Source organism: Garra rufa, chromosome 13 (assembly GCF_049309525.1).
Source record: "Garra rufa chromosome 13, GarRuf1.0, whole genome shotgun sequence".
Taxonomy (NCBI): Eukaryota; Metazoa; Chordata; class Actinopteri; order Cypriniformes; family Cyprinidae; genus Garra; species Garra rufa.
This window is the reverse complement of record NC_133373.1, coordinates 34,520,346-34,547,790: the sequence shown is the minus strand read 5'-3', so window position 1 is coordinate 34,547,790 and position 27,445 is coordinate 34,520,346. Positions and strand designations below refer to the sequence as shown.

The window sequence follows — 27,445 nt, the reverse complement described above, 5'->3', positions numbered from 1 at the left end:
AGTCCTTCCGGAGAGGTGCCAGAGTGAGACCTGTAATAGCATGAGCTGTAAGACTTTTTTGCCTTGAAATGTCACACCATGCTTTAATTACATTAAAAGCACTAAATAATTGCCAAATCTAATCCATGATTTCCCAATAATTTACCCCTATGTCACCCAAGATGCTCATCTTTTTCTTTCTTCAGTTAAAAAGAAATGAAGGTTTTTGAGGAAAACATTTTCTCCATATACAGTGGAGTACAATGGGGACCAATAAGTTGAAGGTCCAAATTGCAGCTTCAATGGGCTCTACATTATCCCAGCCAAAGTGTAAGGGTCTTATTTAGTGAATCTTAGTGAATCTTTAGTGCATTTGTGGTTAAAAGGTGTATACATTTTTCATTTTTGTTAAAAAATGAACAATCGTTTCACTAGATAAGACCCTTATTCCTCGGCTGGGATTGTGTTGAGCCCTTTGAAGCTGCATTGAAACTGCAATTTGGACCTTCAACCTGTTGATCCCCAATGAAGTCCACTATATGGAGAAAAATCCTGGAATGTTTTCTTCAAAAACCTTACATTTTTTTTGACTCAAGAAAAAAAAAGACATGGACATGTTGGAAATTTTAATTCAGAATTGAACTAATCCTTTAGATTTGAGCTTTTCTTCTAGCTACAAAATTTGGTGCCATCTCAAGACGTTAAAGTACCTTTGTCTATTCACAGCGCTGGAAATGGGCTCTTGATCAGATGTAAATGAATCCGAGCTGCTATAGCCATCTCCTGTAGGATGGAAGGGTAATGACTCTGCATGAATTATGGAGATGATTTACTGTCAATTAAAGGGTTGAATAGTCAAGATGTACTTACCAACGCTAGTACCAGGAAACTTAATAGTGGCTGCTAACTTGGTCTCATCAGAAAGTTCTGGTGGTTTTGCCATCAACGGACTTGTTGGATGTGTGTGATCTGTAAAATCAAAGAGTAAATAATCCAATTTGCTTCTAATCAAATTATAACATATGACAATCTAGTAACTGCACTACTAGTTATAAAGTCTGGAACAAGTAAGATATTATCAATTTATCATATAATGTTACAGCACTTTATTTAGCTCATTTTTAAAATTAAATATACAAAACAATAAAGTGTGATAATACTACTATATTTTTAAATAAAAAGTGAGTATTAAATTCAAATACAATTATTTGTGACCGTGGACTACAAAACCAGTCATACAATATATTGTACAGGTCAAAATGATACATTTTTCTTTTATCCCAAAAATCATTAGGATAAGTAAAGATTATGTTAGGATAAGTAAAGTTTATGTTACATGAAGACATTTTGTAAATGTCCTACTGTAAATATATATATAAAAAAATACATCTTTGATTAGTAATATGCATAGCTAAGAACTTTATTTGGACAATTGAAATGTGATTTTCTAAATATTTAGATTTTTTGCACCCTCAGATTGCAGATTTTCAAATAGTTGCATCTCAAATATTATCCTATCCTAACAAACCATACATCAATGGAAAGCTTACTTTTTCCGATTATGTATAATTCTCAATTTTAAAATTGGGGTGCAGGGTCAAATTTTATACTACACTTAATAAAAAATAAGATGCTACTATTTACTTTTTTAAATATGAACTTTCATCATTTTCAAACCTAAAATCAGCAAGCTTTTATTTTGCAGAGCAAGTAAATCTATGCATGGCTGGGTTTAGAACTGCCTACTCAAGTAAAAAAAAATAATAATAATAAAATTAACCCCTAACCCCAAGTAGGAGCAATAGCGATTTCGATGGATAATACACTAAAAGCTAAAAATTGAATTTGCACTGTAAAAGCAGACAAATGCACGCACCACTTCCAGTTCTCTTGAGCTCCATCTCTTGCATGTGGATCTTGCTGGGTGTCATACGAATGGCCACAGGGTGGACTATTGCTGTATCCTACAATGAAACAAGCACATCAACTGCTGCTGTCGCACAACTACAACCGTGTCCTGCTGAACTGAACTCACTTAAAAAATAAAAAAGAGCAAGGAATAGTTAAGAACATGGAGCTGAGCAACTAAACAACCATTGTATCACAACACCGTCAAAGGACAGCCAGCAGAGTCATCACTTGGATTACATGATACAGTATGAAAGAAAGAGCATGACAGAATTACCAGTAAGCTCAGCAAGCAAAAGAAAACCAAAAATGAATAATTTGATGATGGCACTGTGGCTGTGAATTTATCCTGAGGACATGCGCTCTCAGAGAGAATTTACAGAGTACTGGGTTAATGAATATCATTAATCATGAAAGAGCATTGAGTGATTGACTTACAGGGTCAGCTGGTGCAATGTTAGAATCAAATTGGGTCAGAGTTTGTGAGCTTGAGGAGCGTTCGCTAAAAGTCTCCCACTGCTGGAGAGACAGAGCAGAGACATGTCAACAAGGTGGAGCAACTGCTCACACAAGCAAACAGAGGCCATAATACAACAACAGTGTGCCCTTTCCGCCCTCTGACTGTTAGGACAATCCCGTGATTTGTCCTGCATTGCACTGCTGCATATTCTCTAGTGTCCACAGAGGACCGATTGTCTTCCTAATGACCTTATAAGCTGAGATGGAGACTTTGACATATTATTTCCCCAATTACAATGATCAGCTTAGAAGAAACAGGTTCAAAAGAGAACTCCCAATAATTAGATCCTGTAGATCAAAACAATACTGACCTGTTTAAAAGTTAAGTGTGTCATTTCATAGTTAATTTAACTGCCAAACAAATGACTATTTGAACAGGTTTTTTAATGGCATCTCCCTCTGCTATTGGTCGACCAAACAGATAGTCCCGGCCTAAACTCCACTGCCATTGGTTGAGCCAATACTGCTGTGTCAGACCGGTCGAGACTCTTAAACATCCCCAGAGCCACATTGTTACACTTTATTTAATTTTTTTTAGAAGTTAACCAATATCTTACTGAAATGAATAGTTCACCCAAAAATTAAAATTCCTCATGTCATTCCATCGAAACCCATAAGACCTTTGCTCATCTTCGGAACACAAATTAAGATATTTTTGATAAATTCAATTTTAACAACGCCCTTACTACCTTTTTGGGCCTTGAACGTAGTAGCTACGTTGCTGTCTATGCAGAGTCAGAAAGCTCTTGGATTTCATGAAAAAAAATTGTGTTTCGAAGATGAACAAAGGTCTTACAGGTTTGAAACGACATAAGGGTGTAAAATTAATGACAGAATATTCATTTTCAGATGAACTATCCTTTTAAAGTGACTTATTACCTATTAATTTGGGATAGGAGAAATCGTTTAACATTCCAATAAAACTTAATAAAAAAAAAAAAATGAAATCAAAATGCACCCTTTTTGCTTTCTTAAATATCCCCTGTCCTATTTTGCAATATTTAACAATTATTCTGCAGGGAAATGTTAGAAAGCCAATTTCTGCCTTATAAGGAAAATAATCATGCTTTGGAAAATCATGATTTTAACATAAAATGATAAAACTATGACATAGAGGCATAATGATGACATAAAATCATAATTCTGACTTCTTTTCTCATAATTCTGACTTAGTATCTCATCATTTTGATATGAGCTGATGTGACTTTTATCATTTTTAACCAAAGCATGATTTATGTGGCAGAAATGGGATTTCATAAAAAACATGTTTTATTTCATCTTTTATTTTAAAATGTGTTGAAATTTTTATTTAAAAGCTTTCTACATTTACAAAATATCCTAATGCTGACATAACCTTGAAAAATAATGTCAACCAATAAAATTAAAGCTCATTGTGCTGGGATTAAACATTCATGATCTAATCAAATTTTAAAGGGGTCATCGGATGCAAAATTCACTTTTACATGTTGTTTGAACATAAATGTGTGTTGGCAGTATGTGTACACAAACACCATATAATGATAAAAATCCACCCAGTGTTTTTTTTAATCCCTATAAATCATAACCCCTTTCTCAGATTAAGCCATTCTCAGATTCTTGGCTGTGACTTGTCACACAGGCCAAGGTCCCTCCCACAATTGTTCATTGACACTGGTGTTTTAGCATAGACCCGCCCTGAGTAAAGTGTAAACTGTCCGTCATTGTTTCGACGCTGCAGTGGGGTAGACAAGAATGTCTCCTAAGCAACTGAGGTGTTTTGTTGCTGGATGTAATAATGAACACAGCAGTCACCATTTACTCCCGACATCTGAGCCGCTGATAACGTAGAGGATTGTTTTTGTTCTTGAAGGGAATGCACCCCTGATCTGCCTAAATGCATCTATGTTCACACAAAATATTCATGACTCAGCTTTACCTACAGAAGAAGTGATAAGGTTTTTTTAATGAATCTTTGCAAATTGCCTTTCCTAATAATGTGATAGTCAGCAAGTTCTGCAGCTAAATGCGGCTAAACTTTACAGAAAACTCAGAAAACTGCTCGTCACCCCTGAGCAGAGCTCATTAGCATTTAAAGGGACATGCAATGAAATAGATCGCTGTGAACAGAGCTGTTTTTGACAAGGTAAAAAGGGTGTTGTTTTACATAACGATTGAGAAATTTTAACCAAAGTATGTTATAGACCTTTCATTAAGACCCTGAAGAATCATATCAACTTGTGGAAAACGGCCATCCGATGACCCCTTTAAAAACGTGTCTTCAGGTCAGCAGTTTTGACTACAAAGCTCCCACATTCCCAACAAAACAGTGAAGAATTAACTGTCACAACAATTCTCATGAGAGTGTTACATCTGGAGATGAAAGTGTGCATAGCTGGCACCACTTTCTCCTGACCAGAAGTGTATTAGTTTTGTTTTCCCATAAAAACAAAGGCAGAGAGAACTACAAATATAAGTGAAAGAGGTAGGGTACATTGAGAACACCAAAGTCCAAACCTCATTGCTCTGGTTGAGCTCAGGCCAGTTCTGGTTCAGGGAAGGCATGGAAGGAGACTTATTTGGAGTGACCTCCACAGGGGAAGCAGAAAAGCCCACCTCAGGAGCAGGTTCTGGAACTCCTGAAACATGAAGACAGGTAATAAAGACTTTGTGCAGATGCCTGAACATCATTCAGTATAATTATGGAACAAGCAGAATAATACTGCATCTGAAAGGTCATAAGCGTCATAAAACTTCACAAGGACTCTCAGGGTTCCAAGGGCATATTTTATGTTCCTTTTTAATATGCAAAAACTGTTGCTAAGATACAGGCTCACTTCCTATGAAGCTGTTATTAAAATATCAGCATTAGAAGCTTGTTCTCTGTCTGCAATGAAACTCAAATGCTGGGAAGTGACAATGTCACAATCAATTGCAACATATTTTAGACTTTATATGCAATTATGAGGACCAAGATTTTAGACAAATCATTTTATTGCAACACAGAACATTGGCTAGTTAGGGCGAAAACTTATAGTGAAAGATATTTAACATTTTTACTACTGTAGTGAGCCTGGTTATAAGAACATGTTACAAACACAGTTTACACCGTGTCTATGTAAAATAACAGAGAGAATATGAAAATCCACACAATAACTGAACATACAACTATTGTTCAAAAAGTTGGGCTTGCTAAAATTTTTCAATGCTTTTAAAAGAAGTCTCTTGTGCTCACCAAGCCTGCATTTATTTTATCCAAAATACAGCAAAATCAGTAATATTGTCATTTTAAAATTGCTAAATTTTCAGAATCATTACTCCAGTTTTCAGTGTCACATGATCAGAAATCATTCTAATATGCTAATTTGCTGTTCAAGAAACATTTTTTATTATTACGTTGAAAACATCTGAATAGAAATTTTTCAGGTTTCTTTGATAAATAGAAAGATCCAAAGATCAGCATTTATCTTAAATAAAAAGCTTTTGTAACATTATACACTATACCATTTAAACTTTACCATTTGGAGTCAGTATTTTTTTTTTTTTATTAAGCAAGGACGCTTTAAATTGTTTAAAAGTGATGATTAAGACATTTATATTGTTACAAAAGATTTCCATTTCAGATAAATGCTGTTCTTCTGAACTTTCTATTTATCAAAGAAACCTGAAAAAATCTACGCAGCTGTTTTCAACTTAATAATAAATGTTTTTTGAGCAGGAAATCAGCATATTAGAATGATGAAGGATCATGTGACAATTACATTTTAAAATATATTCAAACAGAAACAGTTATTTTAAATAGTAAAAAAATATTTTAAAATATTGCTGTATTTTAAATAGATTTTTTATTAACAACAAAACTCTTTTCAGTTGTTAATGTCAGTTACAATCAATTTAATGTACGCTTGCTGAATAAAAGTTCTAAATTCTTAAAATAAATAAAGAATTACATAAAACAATTACAGACTGAATGGTCTGTATGTGTCTGAACTGAGCACCAGTGGCCACAAAAATGTACTGTAATTACACAACAGAAGTAATTCTTCATACACCTCTGTGCATTTGGAAATGGCACTTTGCACATATCATATTCAGAAAAGGTTTTAAAAAGCACTCTGTATGCATATTTGTGAAATGTTATGAAATAACTGGGCTGTATATTTCCCAATCTGAAGCTGTGGTTGGCATAAGGCTTTTCTGCTTACCTGCTGAGTCATCCAAGTCAATAAGCTTTGGCATTAGGCTCTCAGGGAGCTTTTCAGGAAGGTCATAACCATTTTTCCTAGCGACCACAAGATGAAACGCAGCACAGAACTCATCCAGGGTCAGTGCACCATCTTTATCAAAATCCGATAGCTCCCTGCAAGGTAAAGCAGGTCAGTCAATACAGATAAGATGAATATTTTTAGGCACAGTAACAGAGATGACTTGTTTTTTCAAAGACAGGACATTAACAAATAGAATGCAAATGGCTTTTAAGATTATCAACTGATGCTGTTAAGGAGTGGCAACATATGCATGAGTTCTGTTTCAGACAGCAAGGTCATCCAAAATGAACAAAGACAGACAAAATAACTCTACTTACCAAATGTGAGACAGTTCTAGAATAGGCAGTTTTGACTTTGTAAAGAATTCCTTCGCGGCAGAGCCTGAGCAAAAGAAATTGGATACATTTATAGGCTGGTAAGTTCAAAACAGAAAACAGCATTAAGGTTGTATTACTGTTCAAAACAAGGTCTCACTAACCAGGGATTAAACCAGTGAGATCAGCCTGAATGGTCTTAAACTGGTTTATGTAATACTGTCTTTGCTCATCTGTGATTTTCCAGGGGTCATCGTAACCGCTGGTCTGTCTATGGATTTCATTTGTGGTCATTGCAGATGGCACAGTCCGTACTGTTGTGCTCTCCGGCTGGAGTAGGAGAACATGGAAAAATAAAATTAGATGTATTAATATACTTATATACACCACCAGGGTCGAAAATTCACTTTTTTTTTAAATGATTTCCAGGGGCAATTTTTATAGACACCATACTGTGCTGTCTTTAATGTCAAATACATAAATTTACCCAAATACTTTAATCAATATTTTAAACTGTTGTCAGTAACACTGTTATGACTGTGGAAAAAACAGGAGCACATAGGGCTGCAATATTATGACAAAAACTATTATTGTAGATTATTGCTCTTTATATTATTATAAGCATTATTAACATCAATATAGAAAACAATATAAAATGTTTTTGTTTTGGGCACGTCACATTCTGGCTTCACAGACAAACATGTCGGTCCATGACGTTAGCCAGGTCTAGCACAAATTATGCAAAAACTCCTGTTATAATCACTGAAGCTACGAAATTAATCTTATATTTACATTGAATCTGCACTGTGTTGTTTATGATGAGGGAATTTGCGATTGTGCGCAATCAACAGCTCCAACGTTTTCAGTGCCTCTGATTGGCCAATGCATTCCTAAATTCAACAAAAACGTGTCTGATTGGTTAGAAGGCTCAACGGTGCACAAAACACCACATAAAAGCAATCTGATGCAGTGTTAGCGAACCTAAATACAGTTTGCATTCATTTTCACATTTCATTTTAATCGCCATAATATAATGTTTAATTGTGCGGGGGCATTTTTGACCTCTTTGTCTTGAATTTATGAGGCATTTTAATTAATTTTCCTGACATTTTTGCAACAAACCCTCGTTAATTTCCGACCCTGTACAATCCCATTCAAAAATTTGTAGAAAGCTGCATTTGTTTGATCAAAAATGCAGTAAAAAGTCCAATTTTGCAATTATTATTACACTTTAAAATAATTATTTTCAATGTTAATTTATTTTAAAATGTAATTTGTTCCTGTGAATGCAAAGCTGATTTTAAGCAGCCATTACCCCAATCTTCAGTGTCTCATGATCCTATATAAATCATTCTAATATGCTTAAGAAACATTTCTTATTATCGTCAGCGTTGAAAACAGCTGTGCTGCTTCAGTTTGTGTTTTCTTCAACAGCTCACACAACATAAACAACTGCTTAACCACCTTGTTTTTCGAATTTCTTGTATGACCGGTAATTCTCTGCACACGCATTCATTTGGGCTTGGCAACTATTTAATAAAGTCTGCTTTTGTGAACACAAAAGTAAACAGCTGCTCTACCAGAAGCCTTGGTTACAGCAGACTAGTGGTGACAGATTATGTTGTATACATAACAAATGTATACATGGAGGGCCACATTGCATTACCTGAGCTGAGGGGGGATGCATTGGAAGTGTGCTGGAGGGGGGCGTGTCTGTAAAGCTGACCCAACTTTCCTGGACAGGAGGGGGTGAATGGGCGGACCACATCCCATCACCTGTAACTGGTCCTTAGACAAGACACAGAGAGAAACAGATCAGATAACAGTTTTAAAAAAAAAGGATAAGTACGGATCAATTTAACAAATTACATATCTTGAATATTTAATAAGAATCCAGTACATCATGTGACCTTTCATATTTCACATCTGTTACTATCTTAAGGATCTTTAAGTAGAAAATATAATATATTGTTTGTTAATCTTAGTAAGGAGGTTATTGTGTGACCTAAATAATATATGAATGTATTATTATTAAACTTTAAGTACCTGGCTGTGCTTCTCTAAAAGGTGGCCAAACAACTCCTGGCACTGAGGTCTGTCTGTCCACATTTCCACCGCTGGCCTGGCGTTTGTGCTTCCTCCAGGCATGGGGTGAAGTGGGAGGGGACTGGTGTGGTGACACTACAGGAGACGTAGTGTCCGGCTGGAGCCAGAGATAAACAACATTAATTACTTAGTAACTTCACAGACTTCCAGTCAAACAGATGGCCTTAAAACAGCAGAGATACATGGTGAACTAAACAAAGTCATTTTACACATCCAAAACAGTACCCTAAATACAGAGACTCTATAGAGCAACCTGGAGTTAAAAGATTAGTTCACTAGCAGAATAAAATATCCTGATAGTTTACTTACCCTCATGTCATCCTAGATGTTCACGTCTTTCTTTCTTCAGTTGAACAGAAATTAAGGTTTTTGAGGAAAACATTTCAGGATTTTTCTACATATAGTGGACTTCAATGGGAGCCAACAGGTTGAAGGTCCAAATTACAGTTTCAATGTAGCTTCAAAGGGCTCTACACAATCCTAGCTAAAGAAATAATGGTATTATCCAGCGAAACAAACTGTCATTTTCTAAAACAAAAAACACAAATGCTCATCTTGAACTAGCTCGCATTAATCACGTTGGAAAGGTCACATGTAACATACGTGAAAGTATCGACCCAGTATTTACAAAGCCAACGTGCAAAAAAAGTTTAATGCCTTTTTACAAAAAAAAAAACTATGTTGGTCGATTTTTAAGTTTAGTTTTTTCTCTGCTGTACCTTTTTGAACCAAAGCAGACAGACAAAGAATTCGCAGAGCTACTGCAAGATGAGCATTTGTGGTTAAAAAGTATATACATTTTTATTTTTTTTAGAAAATGACTGAACGTGTTGCTAGATAAAACCCCTATTTCTCAGCTGGGATCGTGTAGAGCCCTTTTAAGCGGCACTGAAACTACAATTTAAACCTTCAACCTTTTGGCTCCTATTGAAGTCCACTATATGGAGAAAAATCCTTAAACGTTTTCCTCAAAAACCTTAATTTCTTTTTGACAGAAGAAAGAAAGACATGAACATCTTAAATGGCATGGGGGGGGGGGATTTTTATTCTGGACGTGAACTAATCCTTTAATTGTTTAACATTCAGTTATCAGATCAGTGCTTTAACCACTACCACACAACAATATTGTCAACATTGTTGTTTATTAAATATCTATTACATAATAGACAGCGATGGATCTAGCTGGCAACATTTATCCTACAAGGCCTAATGCACTGATTTCATATCTATATGAACACATATAAATATGCTGTAGTACCTGTGGATCTACAGTTGGCACACAGGGCTGAATCATCTCATGCGCTGACACTTTTTTGCCTTGCACTCGGCCTGGAGGTCTGGGGAGGTAGGGCCCCTGGTTCTCTGTGTCTGTGAACATGACCGCGTGCCTCGTCTCCTGCTCGTTCTTGTTCATCACAAAGCGAGGGAGGGGCAGATCCCTGACTGCAAACACAACTCCACATTAGACTTCTGCATTCACAGCCAGATTGAATATTTAACTACAGACAGCAGTGCCAAAATAAGCACTACTAACCTGATACTATTTGCTTAACTTAATTTGGAAATTAATCGAAACAGCTGAAATGAATCAATATCAATAGAAACCAAGCTCATCCAAAGCATAACTAAAATGGGGTACTGTCAGCAATTTCCTGTTGACTGTGTGTTCATGTTTTTGCAGTATCTTCAAGGCTATGATCCGGGTCTAATTTCCTGCTTATTTATACCACTGTCAATTTCTCATTCTTTTACAAGGCCTTGTGTCTAACTTCCCAAAATTGATGTTGTGCTTTTGCACAGGGCTTCCTGTCAGGGACTGGGTTTATATTGAGAACAGCCATCATAGTCAATAAACAAACAGGAGCATTTGCATCTGGCTTAAAGGCACAAACAAACATTTCACAGAAATATACAAATGCAACATACAAAATACAAGCAATTTAAATGCACAACATACTATTCCAGTACTTGAACCTAAAAATGTCTCCTGTGTTTGCAAAACACACATTCAGTCCTTTTCGTCGAAAAAGGCAGTAAGATTAAACCCTTTAATTCTTGTTATGTAATGGGCTACAACTGCCACAATGGATTTATTAGAAAAGAGGGTCTGCAAAATTACAAGGACGTAATAATTTTATATTAAGAGCATTTTGATTTGGTGCACACAAATGATATACAAATGAAGAAAGGGCTATAAAATTTTTTTTTTTTTTTGCTACCCACCACTGTTAAGGCTCTCCACGCGCAGAGGCAGTCCAGACTGGGCCAGTGCAATAAGCTTCAGTGCAATGTAGAACTGACTCCGACCGAAATGACCGAGACGCGTGGCCCCACACAGTTCAGTAATCTAAAACAATGGAAACAGAAATATCAAACAGATAAACTGACCTTAACAGCTACAATACCAAGGTGAACATACAACAGCATGAGCAGAAGTGAGCAGAAGTTAATGAGGTTAGTGTCTGTTATTTAAACACACACATACTGAATATAAAGCACTAAGCTGGATTTGAGATAACTGAAAATAAATTTTTTTAAACAGTAAGGCAAATGTCTGACAATTAGTAGTTTTTTATTGAAAAAAAAAAATTCAAATAATGTAAGTAATATAATAAAAAATATAAATAATGTAAATAAAATAAAATGCAGCCTTGGTGAGCATAATAGGCTTTTTTTTTAGAAAAAAAAAAATACTGATCCTACGCTTTTGAACTTGAGAAATACAAATAGAGAACAAAAAGAGGTCAAAATTACTCATTTTTCTTTTATGCCGAAAATCATTAGGATATTAAGTAAAAATGTTCCATGAAGATATTTTGTAAATTTCCTAGAGTAAATATCAAAACTTATTTTTTTTGTTTAGATTTTATTTAGATTTTTTTTTTTGCAGCCTCAGATTCCAGATTTTCAAATAGTTGCATCTCTGCCAAATATTGTCCTATCCTAACAAACCATACATCAGCTTATTTTTTGTATCAATAATTTGAGAGAAAACAGAGAAAAATATTGTGACAATTTAATATTTTTACTTCTTTTTATCCATTTTAATAAGTTATTTATTCCCGTGACAGCACAGCTGAATTTTTAGCAGCCATTACTCCAGACTTCAGTGTCACATGATGCTTCAGAAATCATTTTAATATGTTGATTTGCTGCTCAAGAAACATTCCTTATTATTATAAATGTTGAAAACAGCTGTGCTGCACAATATTGTGTGGAAACCATGATACATTTCAGGATTCTTTGATGAAAAAAACAGAAGCACTTTGAAAAAGCTTTTTGACAGTAGTGAATGTAAATACATTAATATGTATTAACATGATGTAATGTATATCACCAATATAATGGCAGTATACGTAATACAGCCAGGTTCACACAGTTATCAATCACAAAATTGCAAAATGCTGATGTAAAATTAATTAAACATCAGAAATCCATTAGTAGAGAAACAATGTTGACATTTCACATGAGTAACCCTTCAATGAAATGCCCTTGATGACCCCTGCCAATTACTTCACTATTACGGATCAATAAATCTGTTGCTCAGACAAGACAAACACAATAAAAAGATGCAGTCTTGTGGACACACCCCTTCAAACAACTCTGTTCACAAAATCTAGAAGCAACTAGACTATGAAACTTGAGTATAGCAACAAATGAGTGTTGATCAGCACCAACCATCAGTCAAAAAAACAAACCCCTCTCAATCACAGTTCAAGAACCAGGCAGCCACCAAGTTTTAAGTCTTCAAAAAGAAGCTTGACAGTATAAAGCTGTCAGAGCAGAATAAGGTCAAATATTATCAACAAGTTATGATGAGTTGAAATAATTCCATAAATAAAGGGTCAAACATTTGCTTGCATTAATATTTTGGTAAGTGAGGAAATCTCATTTCAGGAGTCATCAGCTGTGTATGGATCTCGTGACAAAAAGAGAAAATGATTATTAATGCTGATATTTAAGAGGAAGCAGGCGCAACTAATAATTCTACCGACTTGCACAACAGGAAACAAAGTTTAACCCTACAGATGCATCAACCTCCATCTGTGCAACTCAGCAACAATGAGATTCATTCATCAGAACACTCCTGACATCTCCCAAATGATCCATTAGAGCTATCAGCATGTCTGAAACGATGAGCTCAAGCCGTCGGTCAAACTTACTAAAGTGTATAAGCATAACAACACAGATCTGCTGACTAATACACACATCAGTGAATCAGATGCATGCTGTAACGTTACCTGATGGACCACTTCGGTTGAGAGCTGGGCCGCCCGGAAGAGCTCCAGAACTTTGCCATTGGAAGCCACTTTCTTGGCGTTATCCACATCACAGGAGAGGAAGAGTTCAGAGTAATATTTCTGCTCGACATCGCTCAGTGTTAAACTCTCCATCGTGGCATCAAACCCCGCAGCTGGTGGCTTCACCTTTTCAGGCCAGTGTCGTGCCTTTCGGTGTGTGAGCGAGACCAGAAACTAGCGAAACACAAGCAAGGTCCTTCTCTGAAATGGACGGACTCGAAAGAGGGTGTTCTGGGGTGCTTGTTGTTGTTTTTATGTACCGTTAGTCGCTGTCTTTGCTCTTGTCTTTTGGCCCTCGCAAAGTCAACCAAACTAATAGAGGCTGGGACGTCGGAATTGAGCGGTAACAACGTCGAGACTGGGTTCCGCCGTCGCGCTGGCTCTTTAAGAGGAGGATATGGCCGTCGGTGAAGCGGTGGAGCTCGTCTAGCCGCTGAGTGATGTTAGGAATAAAGTTTCGGGCTCTTCGGGCTGCTTCTCTCTGCAGACAGCGCCGCCATTCCTGGACCCCGTGACGTCATGGCCCAGGCGCGGAGGACCCGGATGGAGTGTGGCGTCACAGATGTGCCGTCAGCTCGCGTGTTTGTAAAATCTGCTGTTTCATACATAAATATTTCAGATATAGCTAAATCAAAACCATATTTTAATATATTGAATTCGTTTTGTTTTATAACTCTATTAAATATATTGACAATAAAAAAATATTTCACTGTATTGCAAACGATTTATTTAATTATATATAATATTTACATTTTAAATTACTCTTAGATTGCGACAAAATTTACTATGGTATGAAAGACGTTTCCTATATATATTTTATATTGCTATATTTTGTGCAATTTATTCTGTAGCATAAATGTTTAATACCATAGTAGCCTACTTTAATTTTAATTTCTTTATATAGAAAGAGACAGAGAGTGAGTGAGAATTCGTTTTGTTTAACCGCTCTATTAAATATACTGGTAATAAGAATAATTCTATTTCATTGTATTGCAAGCGATTTATTTATTTTTTATTTATTTAATTATATATAATATTTAATTATATCTATTTTTAAAAATTACTACATCTTAGATTGCGACAAAATTTACTATGGTATGAAAGACGTTTATGAAAGATAAAATTTGTGGCTGTATACATTGTATATTTACTATATTTTGTGCAATTTATTCTGTAGCAGATTAATGTTTAATACCATAGTACTTTAATTTCAATTTAAGATATACTTTATAGAGTGAGCGAGAGAGAGAGAGAGAGAGGATTCTGTTTAATCACTCTATTAAATATATTAAAAATAAGTATAATTTTATTTCATTGTATTGCAAGCAATTTATATATATATATATATATATATATATATATATATATATATATATATATATATAAAATTTATTTTTAATGTATATATCTTAGATTGCGACAAAATTTGCTATGACCAAAATTCTAAACTCTGTAGCTGTAAATATTGTATATTTACTATTTTATAAATATTGTATATTTACAAAATTACTACAAATACTCCTTTACTTACATGATGATTCACCAAATTTGATATATTTACGTCTTCTTTATTCATTCTGCGTAATAATTTTTTTAATTAATATCCTGCAACACATGACTCCCAGTGAGAGGGGCTATCGACAAAAGGGGGGTGGTTAATAATAAGTAGGAAGGATTGTTTTATGGTGTGAGCTGCGAAAATACTGATAGTGGGCGGGGCCAGCGTTGTGGCAAGAGGAGGTAACACTATAATAGCAGTGGGAGGGGTTAACGGTGTGGTGGGAGGATTTAGTTTCAATGGCTCTGATCATTCTCAATGAGAGAATCCGATCTCATACGTGACCGCTGATCAGTGTTATCAGATATCTTAACAGCACCTTTTGGCACAGACTCTTTATATGCACTCCAGACGAGCATCACTGTAGGCTACTCTAGGGTGCGATGGACTGGATTACTTTAATTTTGACTGTGTCTCTTGTGATTATTTCTTTTCATCTTCTCTTTGGCAAAAGAAGTCAGCCTAATGCTCCTCCATGCATAAGTGGTTGGATACCGTGGTTTGGTGCAGCTTTTGAATTTGGCAAAGCACCTTTACACTTCATCCAACAAGCCAGAGCCAAAGTAAGTTTGCCCATTGTGAAATTACTTGTATATAGATAGATAGATAGATAGATTAATGAGATTTGCAAAGAATTTTTACTTCATGCAAATTACAGTGCAGTGGGATTTTAAACATTTGTAAACAGTTTTTAGCATAAATCATTTAGGGCTGGTCTGCCAGTGGGTCCAGAAGTCCAGCTCCTCCCCTGCAAATACAGATAAACCTGTTGCACTCACCTACTGTACACAAATGTAAAAGCACAATGTATATTATATATTTGACACATTTTCTTATGAAATTAGCATCACATTATTACTATGCTCAATATAAGCAATATTAGACAATTTCAGACTATGTAATCAAAACATTTTGGCTTTACCATGCTTTTTAAATTTTAATTTATTTTTGTTGATGGCTGGCTGGTAATACTTTCAATACTTTTATTAGCAACTACAAAAATATTACCCAGACACTGTTGTGAAATTCTGTGACCGATGTTGACTTGTTTTGTTTTTGAGCTGTACCATACTAACCGAGTTCAGTTTAGCACCATTAATTTATGCAACTAGGACAGAAGCTGCACACAGTGGCCTTTTTTGACACAATTTGTGTTCTGGGCACCGCTGTGCCAGTTCTCTGAAAGCATGGGAGCTAATGAGAGGTTGCTGAATAGACAACTGCTCTAAAATTCAGTAATTGCGTCTGCCAAGGCAAGAAATCACACACAAAAAAGGGTGCTTTCAAGTCTTTTAAAGTTCTCCGGAGGGTCACTGAATAAATGTATTTAATTGCCTGTTTTTGTAATCTATTGTTTTTTCACCAATTAATTTCCATTTTAATATATACCATTTACAGTTGAGGTCAAAAGTTTAAATATATCATGCAGAATCTGCAAAATGCTCAAAAAAGAGGGATCATACAAAATGCATGTTATTTTATGTTTAGTACTAACCTGAATAAGATATTTCACATAGAAGACATTTACATATAGTCCACAAGAGAAAATAATAGTTGATTTTATAAAAGTGACCCCTTCAAAAGTTTACATGCACTTGATTCTTAATACTGTGTTGTTACCTGAATGATCCACAGCTTTTTTTTGTTTAGTGATAGTTGTTTTATGAGTCCCTTGTTTGTTCTAAACAGTTGAACTGCCCGCTATTCTCAGTATGATTGTGAGATCCATCTCTTCACACTGAGGACAACTGAGGCAGTCATATGCAACTATTACACAAGGTTCAAACTCTCACTGATGCTCCAGAAGGAAAAACTATGCATTAAGAGCTGGGGGTGAAAACTTTTTGGATTTGAAGATTAGGGTAAATGTAACATATTTTGTCTTCTGGGAAACATGTTATCATCTTCTTGCTTTTGAAGGGCAGTTGTAAATGACGGAAAAATATGATATTTAAGCAAAATAAGAAAAATGTACACATCTTCATTCTGTTCAAAAGTTTACACCCTTGGCTCTTAATGCATAGTTTTCCCTTCTGGAGCATCAGTGAGCATTTGAACCTTCTGTAATAGTTGCACATGAGTCCCTCAGTTGTCCTCAGTGTGAAAAGATGGGTCTCAAAATCATACAGTCATTGCTGGAAAGGGTTCAAATACACAAAAATGCTGGAAAACCAAAGAATTTGTGGGACCTGAAGGATTTTTATGAAGAACAGCAGGCAGTTGTTCAGAACAAACAAACAAAGAATAATCCCTCTTATTTTGGTAAAACGATTAACATTTTGCAGATTCTGCAAGGTGTATGTAAAAGTTTGACCTCTATATGAACTGTAAGTGAAATAGAACTAATAAAACTTAATTTATAAAATTATAACAGTGGGTTTGTTCTTCTAGTACGGACCAGTTTTCACTGTTGTAGCTGCTGGGAAGAGACTGACGTTTGTGACCCTAAATGAGGATTTCCGAGCATTTTTCACCTCCAAAGATGTTGATTTTGAACAAGCAGTGCAAGAAGCTGTTCATAACACAGGTACATTACTTGGTTTAGATTCATAATCAGTTGCTAAAACTCTGGAATCTGCAGAATTACTCAATTATACATGACCTTAGACTCTGAACTTGATTAGATTTATTACTGTCCTTGACTTACTATCAGTGCCCACGATAATGTTAACTTTGTGTTCATTTCCAGCTTCTATCAGCAAAGACAGTTTCTTTAAATCACATCCAACCTGTGCCACCATAATCAAGGGCAGACTGACTCCAGGCCACACGGCAATACTCTCCGTTCATCTCTGTGAAGAATTTAATGACCACTTGGAGAACCTTGGGAGCGAAGGATCTGGACAGCTGAATGAGCTCATCAAGTATAGTCTTCTTACATCAATTATTTACATTGTGCTAAAGTTCCCCTTAGAGAACAAGAGACATGCCTTCCATACATTTTACAGCACCTGAGCTTTTATTTACATTTGAACAAAAAGTGGCATGTCCAAAATTATTCATACCCTTCTCAATAATCAATAGAAAAGCCTTTATTGGCTATTACAGCAATCAAACGCTTCCTATAATTGCTGACCAGCTTTTTGCATGTCTCCACTGGTATTTTTGCCCATTGAACTTTGGATTTTCCCATAGGCTGTGACAGTTTGCAAAGGGTATGAATCATTTTGGACATGGCACTTTTTGTTCAAATGTAAATAAAAGCTGAGAAATATTTTTTTCCACAATGATGCCTCTTGTACATCGTCTTATCTTTTGGGAAAATTCTGTATCATTTCCAGTCAAAAAACACTTGCTGGTTGAATAAAAGTAACTTAAAGTCAGAATTTGCCAGGGGTATGAATAATTTCGGGCTTGACTGTATAATTTAACATATAGTATGCAAAGGAGTAAACACTCAAACACTCCATTTAATGTCAAATAATTCAACATAAACAGGTTTATAAATTTTTTTCTCCCTCACAAAATCTGTACGGTGCAATACACTATACTTAATCGACATTAATTTTGTAATCTACTAAGATCATTTCAAGTACATTATTTCTTAAAAACTGTATTACATACACTTTCTTTCTTGTTTTCAGGAGTGTTATGTATCCATCAGTAATGAGCAACTTACTTGGCCGATGTAACTCCCCTAATAACGCCCTCACCAGGCAGGAGTTCCTGAAGAAGTTCACAACGTATGATGAGGGATTTGAATATGGCTCCCAGCTTCCAGACATGTTCTTGAAGTATGTGAGCGCTACTGCCAAAATATTACTGAAAACTGAAATTATGAAACACAGTTAGTCTCCTTAATCATGTTATACATCACTTGAAAAAATAAACGACTAAAGGCGTTGCATATCTGCAAATATTTCTGTTTAAATACATTCGAAACGTATAGCCGAAGAGTTAAAGGATACATCTTTTGTGTCTTCAGGGAATGGGCAAACTCAAAGCAATGGCTCCTTTCTCTGCTGAGAAATATGGCTTTGAAAGCACAGGAGACCCTCTACAGTGACAATGATGAAAAGGTAATTTTAAAAAAACATGCCTTCTTTTCACAAGACTTTTCTCAGTTGTTGGACTTGAGTCATGTGGATTACTGTTGTTACTGATGTTGATCTTGAAACACATGGAATAGGGTTTAATGCCAAACTAAATCTTCATTATGTCTGTTAAATGTGACCATCTGTAAATATGTTTGCACCAATAGAGGGAGCTAAAGAGTTTCTATCAGGCTTCTAAGCCTTTTTTTGGACTACAGTTGAAACCAAATGTATTCAGACACCTTCAGACACCTTCAACATTTCTCACACTATTTATTCACACAGTTTATTCAAGAACTCAGAGTTAAACTGTGTCAAATTCATCTTGATAATGTCAGATAACTTTGATAGAAAGGTATGTAATGGATTACAAACAACTAAAAATTCAGACAACTGTTAGTATGACAATATTTACACAACTATCAATACTTTGTTGACCAATTACCAAGCAATGTTTAATTTTGATTAGTCTGTGGTGTAAAAAGTTCGCATTAGCAATTAAAGAAAAAAACACTTAAGCAAAATGGTCAGGTCAAAGTGTCTGAATAATTTTTGGTCCCAAATGTTGTTGTTGTTGTTTTTTTTTAATCAATTTTACTGGTAGTCCACTGTATGAAGATTTTTTGGGTATAATATTTCACTTTTCACTCAGTTTACTTTATTTTGCTATCCTCACTTACATAAATGAACTATAGTGTCCTGAACCCACTAGTAAGAAAAAAAAAATGATATATAATATTATATCAGGTCTGGTCTGAATAATTTTTGGTTTGACTATATATGACATTTGTAATTTTACAGTTTGTTCTTGTCATCGTCATAAATAATTTACTTATATTTATATTTTTATATTTTGGAATCAGCATAATATTAAAATTCTATCTGCAGTACTTAGCCACTGTTTAATAATGTAGCAAAATCCAAACAGTTTCTAATCTGTCACTGTTTCTCCACAGACTTTACTACAGCACCTGGCTACTGCAATAAGTGAACAATATCTACCCAATTATGGTTTACTTTTGCTTTGGGCTTCCCTGGCAAATGCTATACCAGTAAGTGAGAAGTTTATTTCAGTGCTATTACACAGTGTCTTTCTATGTGTCTCAAATTTAACACCGAACAGAATGTCACTCAAGACAAACGTTTTCACTTTATTCTAGATTACATTTTGGGCCATTGCTTTTATTTTGGCCAATCCTGAAGCGTATAAGATTGCAATGGATCAGATCAACGTTGCCCTTAGAGACCAAGGTAAAATCAATAACTCGAAACCAATGTTTTTCAACCTGTATAGCCTCACCCAGACTGGGTTCATTAAAGCTTTTCAGTAAAAACAATAACTATCATTATGTGCTATCATTTAATCCAGACTTCAGTGTCACATGATCCTTCAGAAATCATTCTTATATGCTGATTTGGTGTTCAAGAAACATTTCTCATCATTATCAGTGTTGAAAAATTGCAACCATGATATATATTTTAGATATATACATCCTTTCTGAGATCTCTTATACTTTACATTTCCTCCCAAATCCACTAGAGGACAGCAAACTCTCATGAATTTCGTTTGACAATTCTTAGTATATGACAAATTCACATATTGCTTCACTGTGCTTCTGTTTAGACACATCTATCCAGGCTTTGTTACTGCATTAAACTTTTTCTTAAGCACACATTAGTAAAGCAATGGAGAGTCACTACAGTGATTGTGTGTTTGCTTTGCATTCAAGACAAGAATAAGACAAAGGTGACCCTAGATGACTTACAGCACATGCCATATGTGAAGTGGTGTATCATGGAAGCCATTCGGCTGAGGGCCCCTGGAGCCATTACTCGCAAAGCAGTGCGGCCTCTCAAATTACAGGTCAGCCATGACAGATTATTCAGTGTACAGTGTGTTTTATTTCAGTGTTTTTATGCATAGGTCCATAAGTGAAGGCTGTATGCAGTTGAAGTCATTGAAAGATGGAAGATCCACCTGAGGACAACTGAGGGACTCATATGCAACAGAAGGTTCAAACACTCACTGATGCTCCAGAAGGAAACACAATGCATTAAACTTTTTGAATTTGAAGATCATGGTAAATTTGACTTATTTTGACTTTTGGGAAACATTTACTGTAAGTATCTTCTGTAGCATCTGAAGGGCAGTACTAAATAATAATAAAAATATGTATATTTAGGAAAAATATAAAAAATGTACACATCTTCATTCTTTTCAAAAGTTTTCACCCCCTGGCTCTCAATGCATTGTGTTTCTTTCTGAAGTGTTTGAACCTTCTGTAATAGTTGCATATGATTCCCTTAGTTGTCCTCAGTGTGAAAAGATGAATCTCAAAAATCATACAGTCATTGTTGGAAAGGGTTCAAACACACAAAAATGCTGAAAAACCAAATAATTTGTGGGACCTTAAGGATTTTTATGAAGAACAGCGGGCAGTTTAACTGTTCAGGACAAACAAGGGACTCATAAACAACTATCACTAAACAAAAAAACACAGCTGTGGCTTATTCAGGTAACAACAACGTATTAAGAATCAAGCGTATGTAAACTTTTGAACATTTTTATAAATTCAATTATTAATTTGTATTGTAGACTATATGTAAACGTATTTTATGTGAAATACTTTATTCAGGTCAGTATTAAATAAAAAATAGCATGTATTTTGTATGATCCCTCTTATTTTGGTGAAATAATTAACATTTTGCAGATTCTCCAAGTGGCAAACATTACAAGTTTTGGTCTTAGCTAACAAACTGTACTTATGTGCGTGTGTTTTCTGTTTTTCAGAATTATATTATCCCACCTGGAGACATGCTGATGTTGTCTCCTTACTGGGCTCACCGAAACCCCAAGTACTTCCCAGACCCGGAAGATTTCAAACCTGTGAGTAACTTCATCCTTACGAATGACCTCAGCCACAGGATGAGGTTAACACAAATTCCTCTATAAACCAAAATAAAATAGAAACAAGACACATGCTCATAAAATGCATTTTTTACAGCAGGTAAAGTGCTTTGCTATTAAATGTTCCTGTACTTTTTGAGGGGATTTTACGTAGTTTGTTTTGCTCTATGATGGAACTGGCATCTCTTTTATTGGTATTTTCTTTCAATAAAACTTCCTCCTTCCATTTTGTCTGGAAAGCTGCAGAGTGCTGGTCACAATGTGCTTGAAGACTCCAGCTGTGCTCCATTAAAACAAGAATAATAGGCCTGTATGTGTTCAAGGAAGGCCTGACAGTTATCTTCGCAATTAACCTTCCGGCAAACGCCTATAGAGATTCCATTACACTTCTGTCTACTAATGTAATGCCTTGAAGAAAATAGCACAGCTTGCACAGACTGGGTCAGACCCACATCTATATGCTTTAAATGCTGTTTGTAGCAAAAGATATGTTTAGTTCAAATCAACTCTCTCCTTTACAGTGGCAATACCCTTACACAAGTGCATTCAAGGGTCACTTTCTCCTTTTTCCTTAATGGAATGCCTCGGAAAACTATACAAATTGTTTTGAATCTATGAAAACCAGAAGGCTGGACTTTTTGACTAGTTCAAAAGAGTTTGTTGATGCAACTTAACAGCAATTATTGATTTATGCCCACAATAAAGCCGCATTAGTGAAGAGATGGGCATTGCACAGAAAGCTATTCAGAGATTACTGTAAATATGTCTTGTTATTAAATTAAATCTTGAAATGCTGGAAGACAGGCTCAGATGGCTAGACTGGCCATCGCCCGAGTGGATTATTTTTAATGAAACTTTTCTTCCCACAGGAACGATGGGAAAAGGCAGATTTAGAAAAGAATGTCCACTTGGAAGGGTTTGTGGCATTTGGAGGAGGGAAAAATCAGTGCCCAGGAAGGTTAGAAAAACTTTTGTGTTTATACAAAATCATCATCATGTAACTCGAAAAACTAGTAACATTCAATGAACTTAATTCAATTAAGGAAAGTATTCCATGCAGCTAAATATATATACATACTGTCATTTAATTTATAAATAATTCTACTAGATAAATTTGTCAAAGTAATAAATGTGACCCTGGACCACAAAACCAGTCTTAAGCCGCTGGGGTATATTTGTATATCAATAGCCAAAAATACTTTGTATGGGTCAAAATTATTGATTTTTCTTTTATGCCAAAAATCATTAGGAAATTATGTAAAAATCATGTTCCATGAAGATTTTTTGTAAAACACCTACTGTAAATATATCAAAATGTAATTTTTGATTAGTAATATGCATTGTTAAGAACTTAATTTGAAGAACTTTAAAGGTGATTTTCTCAGTATTTTGATTTTTTGCACCCTCAGATTTCAGATTTTCAAATAGATGTATCTCGGCAAAATATTGTCCTATCCAAACAAACCATACATCAATAGAAAGCTTAATTATTGAACTTTCATATGATGTATACATCTCAGTTTTGTACAATTTAACCTTATGACTGGTTTTGTGGTCCAGGGTCACAAATGTGTTTATTTATATTTCATTTCAGGTTTTTGTTAGAGATTTGCTATTAATATTATAGAATGCAACATGTTGCAACACAATTACTGATTGTAAAATGATTCATGTCGAAGTCAGCTACTTTAGAACTTCACTGAACTTTGCACAAATTACACAACTGAACTTGCTGCATCATTCATGAAGTCCATTCAGAGAAGTTTGGGTTTTCAAACCCAAACTCAAATCTGACCCAGTTGCATTTTCATCTTCTTTTCCAGTAGGAAAAGACCTAAATATATAAACATGTCAGTCAAGATTATGTTTAAGTAAGCAGTAAAAAATTTCAGCAATAAAATCTGACTGGAATTGTACATTTATACTTATCAAAAGTTTCTCTAGGTTAAAGAGCAGGTCATATGTTGTTTTTTTTTTTTTTTTTTTTTTTAAGTTTTTAAATATTGTGATGGAGTCCCCTACAACAAGTTTAAATTGGGGCTGTCAGTCGATTAATTTTTTTAAATCTATTACATGATGTGTCGATTAATTCTAATTAATCTAATTAATCACAAATTACATTTGGCTAGGAAATTACCCACTAAAGATTATTTAAAGCAATTATTGTATTAAATGAGAAAGTATCAAGTAGACATTATAAATAGTAGCTTTAGAGAGAAACATTTTATTTGATTCAACAAAATCTATTACACAAACTTTTAGGCTACAACATAAACTATGGAACATAAAAGAAGATAATTTGGGAATCATCACAGTATTTTTTGTTCATACAATGAAAGTCCAAAACAGCTTAGTTACCAACAGTGTTCTTTTTCAGGTGTTTTTAAATAAGGAACTAAAATATAATGTATACATAATTGAATTCGTTCAAAACATAGATTCATTCAGAAACTAAAGATGTGTTGCTTACAGATGCATATCAGTTCTGCGATGGCTTTAAAGGTCATATTTTCTCAGTAAAACTGAGCAAAACAGTTAAAATATAACAATATTAACTTCTTTTTTTCCCTGAACTGTTGTATAAAATCACATTAAACTTGTGATGTTAACTAATTAATTATGAAATGTAAGATGAAATTTTTTTTTTTCAAGTTAATGCGTTAAACTGACAGCCCTAGTTTAGATGCATCTAAGGTCAGAAAACATTGTAATTTTCTCAGAATATACATTTATACACAGAGTCATTTGTCAATGATTTCGAAACGGTTTGAGAGTAATGTCTGTAAACCCCTTCCTTCCATAAGTCAACTCTGCTCTGATTGGTCAGCTGGCCAAGCCTCTTGTGATTGGCACAGAGAGGAGTACTTGAGCAAGTTAGCAAGTGCTACCATCTGTGTTGCCAAGTCCACAGTTGATTTTTAATGTCGCAGGTCAAACTTAACTAAATGCAAAATGTCCCGCCGGTGGAACGTTGGAACGTTAATGGGTTAAAGCGACCCCAATAATGTCATATTTAGCCCCTGGAATGTGAATTTACCATGGGAACCCTGACAAAATGTGTGTATTTTACAACCTGGACCATGGATTTTAATAGAGGACCCCCCCCCCCCCACCCTAGAAATACTTGGGCTAGTTTTGAATAGAATACCTGGCAACCTTGATGCATCTTTACATAAAACAATAATATAGTGCTCCAATCTGTTCTTAAAATAATGACATAAACACATTTTGTTTAACACTTATGCAAGCGAATCGTGCCCACAGCTAACGTTTAGCTGCTTAACTATAAACACATAACAAAACAACAATGGTGGATACGTTAGCCGAGTGCTAACGTGACTAACTGATGAAACAACACAGTTTTTAACCCAAAATATGTCTGTTATATTATTTATTATTATTGTTTTTAAAAATGTTTTACTTCATCACAAGGATATGGAACTTGATAAAGGTTTTGTTACTTCTTATGTGGAACACACACAATAAATTAATAAATAAAATATATATATCATGGGCATGATTCAAAAAGGTTAATTTGTTGCACTTGTACTGCTCACGGTCAAAAATGATCACATTGGAAACAAATTGGAAGCAAATCTCTTCTAGTAGAAATGTTTGGAACTACACCAAAAAAAGTAAAATTTTTTGAGATATCAACTTCAAATTTGGAACACCACTTGTTTAGATTCATGACTTGGATTTTCATAGCAATTTCGCAGGTTTTGTTGTGAAAACCTGGCAACCCTGATGTAACTTTACATAAACAATAATATAGTGCTCCAATCCGTTCTTAAAATAATGACATAAAAACATTTTGTTTAACACTTATGCAAGCGAATCATGCCCACAGCTGAAGTTTAGCTGCTAAACTGTAAACGCATAACAAAACAACAATGGTGGACATGTTAGCCGAGGGCTAACATGACTAACTGATGAAACAAAACAGTTTGTAAACCAAAATATGTCTGAGTTACATTCTTTATTATTAAACACAGTAATTAGAACAAGACAGTCTACATTAATCAACACATTCTTAGGAAACAGTGGGTTCACAGCGAATTATCAGAACTTTTTTAGTAAGACAGTAATATTGTGGTTTACCTGAAAACCTAAAGCTGCACAGGTATACGTCACATTTTACACAATGAGCACTCATTTGAAAATGTACACATAACGTATCAATCGTACTTACAGGTTGTGTTTAGGAGACGCTTGTTAGTCCAAATAAAAAAGATTAGAAGCCAAAGAAGATAAAAGCCAAGATTAGAGAAGCAGTCCTTGGAAAAATTATGAGCGCACAACAAAAGATTTGAATTTGAAATTTGACAGCGTCTTCTTCACATGATGTAAACACTAACTAGTTGGAAGTGTTTGTTGGCAGGTGGGGATTTTTTCTAATGTGTTACCCAGTAAAAGGCGAAAATATGATGACTTAAGGCGATTCTAAGTCAACTTTTTCTTTTGAGAGACAATATCTTTATGTATAATGCACTTTTTGATTAACAACTTTGCTGACTGTTTATATTGAAGCATAGCTACGCTACAAACTGCAAATAAGAAATTTGTCGAAAACCCATATGACCTGCTCTTTAAATCACAAAAAAGTGCTCTTTGCAGGCCGGTTCAGCTAATGCTCTGTTCTAGAGTAAACAAACAGGTGATATGATAAAGGAAATTGGCTCTTTTAACTGTAAGTGGGACTACATCCTTCATTTTGAGCATTGTAAAACATAATGTACTTTTTTATTTAAAAGTTTATTAAAGTTAGAAGTGCCTTTGGTGAGTCAGGGGCTGTTTTTGCCCTCTAGCAAGGTTTGGTGGTTTGGTCTTTGGCCTGTAGCAGGAACGCTATGGGTTGAACTTGGCCTATAGCAAATGCCACAAGCTGCACCAGACCATCTTTCCCCTTTGGCTCTCTTGCTGAGAATGTCAGTTCCCTTAGGTTATTTACACCGAGACTGGCACAAAAAAAGTTCATAGCTGTTATACCACCAAGAACTTTGTCAGAGGGTGTGATTTGCATCACAAGCGATACTTGTAAATCATTGAGTTGCATTAGTGATAGTGTTGCACTATGGCTCCATTCCTGGTATAGTGGCATGATGATATAGATTAATAGCACTGCTTTTATGTTGTACTGAACATTCTTGGCCCTAATGTCTCAGCCCTTTGGGCCCCTACTGATGACATCATGAAGGCCCTGGGGAGTGTGCGGCCGAGGTCAGTATGACATTAATAGTGCCGTATAAAGACTGGGAGAACTTTCCCAGCTGCACAGGAAGATCAAAAGCATAGGCACAGACCAGTGACCTTTCTAAACCCACCAGAACAGATGAATCTACGTTTATCATTCTGGGAATATATGAGAAACAGAAACAGAAGTAAGAGAGAGGTGGAGTAATATAGAGAATAAAGAAGATGAAGGTTCTATTTTTAATCCCCTGGTGGGATTTGGTCACTTTTAACCGAACAGTTTAAAAATGTTTTACTTCATCGCAAGGATATGGAACTTCTAATATAAAATATGAAATATCATGGACATGATTCAAAAAGGTTAAACTGTCGCACTTGTAC

At 35.1% G+C, this 27,445-nt stretch overlaps 2 protein-coding genes across 2 annotated transcripts in view; one reads left to right on the top strand and one right to left on the bottom strand.

The window, feature by feature from the left end:
* reps1 (RALBP1 associated Eps domain containing 1) overlaps positions 1-13,957 on the bottom strand; it is a 15,867-nt gene extending 1,910 nt beyond the window's left edge. The window contains exons 1-14 of the mRNA XM_073852784.1: positions 13,312-13,957; positions 11,294-11,417; positions 10,329-10,513; positions 9,011-9,167; positions 8,631-8,752; positions 7,129-7,294; positions 6,968-7,031; positions 6,588-6,742; positions 4,900-5,021; positions 2,326-2,406; positions 1,856-1,943; positions 850-948; positions 690-762; positions 4-30 (exon numbers count right to left, since the gene is read on the bottom strand). Coding sequence (XP_073708885.1) covers positions 4-30; positions 690-762; positions 850-948; positions 1,856-1,943; positions 2,326-2,406; positions 4,900-5,021; positions 6,588-6,742; positions 6,968-7,031; positions 7,129-7,294; positions 8,631-8,752; positions 9,011-9,167; positions 10,329-10,513; positions 11,294-11,417; positions 13,312-13,464 — 1,616 coding nt within the window. The 5' untranslated portion in view covers positions 13,465-13,957. The remainder of the gene's footprint in view (positions 1-3; positions 31-689; positions 763-849; positions 949-1,855; positions 1,944-2,325; positions 2,407-4,899; positions 5,022-6,587; positions 6,743-6,967; positions 7,032-7,128; positions 7,295-8,630; positions 8,753-9,010; positions 9,168-10,328; positions 10,514-11,293; positions 11,418-13,311) is intronic.
* A 1,203-nt stretch (positions 13,958-15,160) lies between these two features.
* Positions 15,161-27,445, top strand: part of cyp39a1 (cytochrome P450, family 39, subfamily A, polypeptide 1) — an 18,039-nt gene continuing 5,754 nt past the window's right edge. The window contains exons 1-10 of the mRNA XM_073816770.1: positions 15,161-15,492; positions 17,321-17,456; positions 17,619-17,793; positions 18,514-18,663; positions 18,855-18,948; positions 19,920-20,015; positions 20,124-20,214; positions 20,694-20,827; positions 21,755-21,850; positions 22,741-22,829. Coding sequence (XP_073672871.1) covers positions 15,313-15,492; positions 17,321-17,456; positions 17,619-17,793; positions 18,514-18,663; positions 18,855-18,948; positions 19,920-20,015; positions 20,124-20,214; positions 20,694-20,827; positions 21,755-21,850; positions 22,741-22,829 — 1,241 coding nt within the window. The 5' untranslated portion in view covers positions 15,161-15,312. The remainder of the gene's footprint in view (positions 15,493-17,320; positions 17,457-17,618; positions 17,794-18,513; positions 18,664-18,854; positions 18,949-19,919; positions 20,016-20,123; positions 20,215-20,693; positions 20,828-21,754; positions 21,851-22,740; positions 22,830-27,445) is intronic.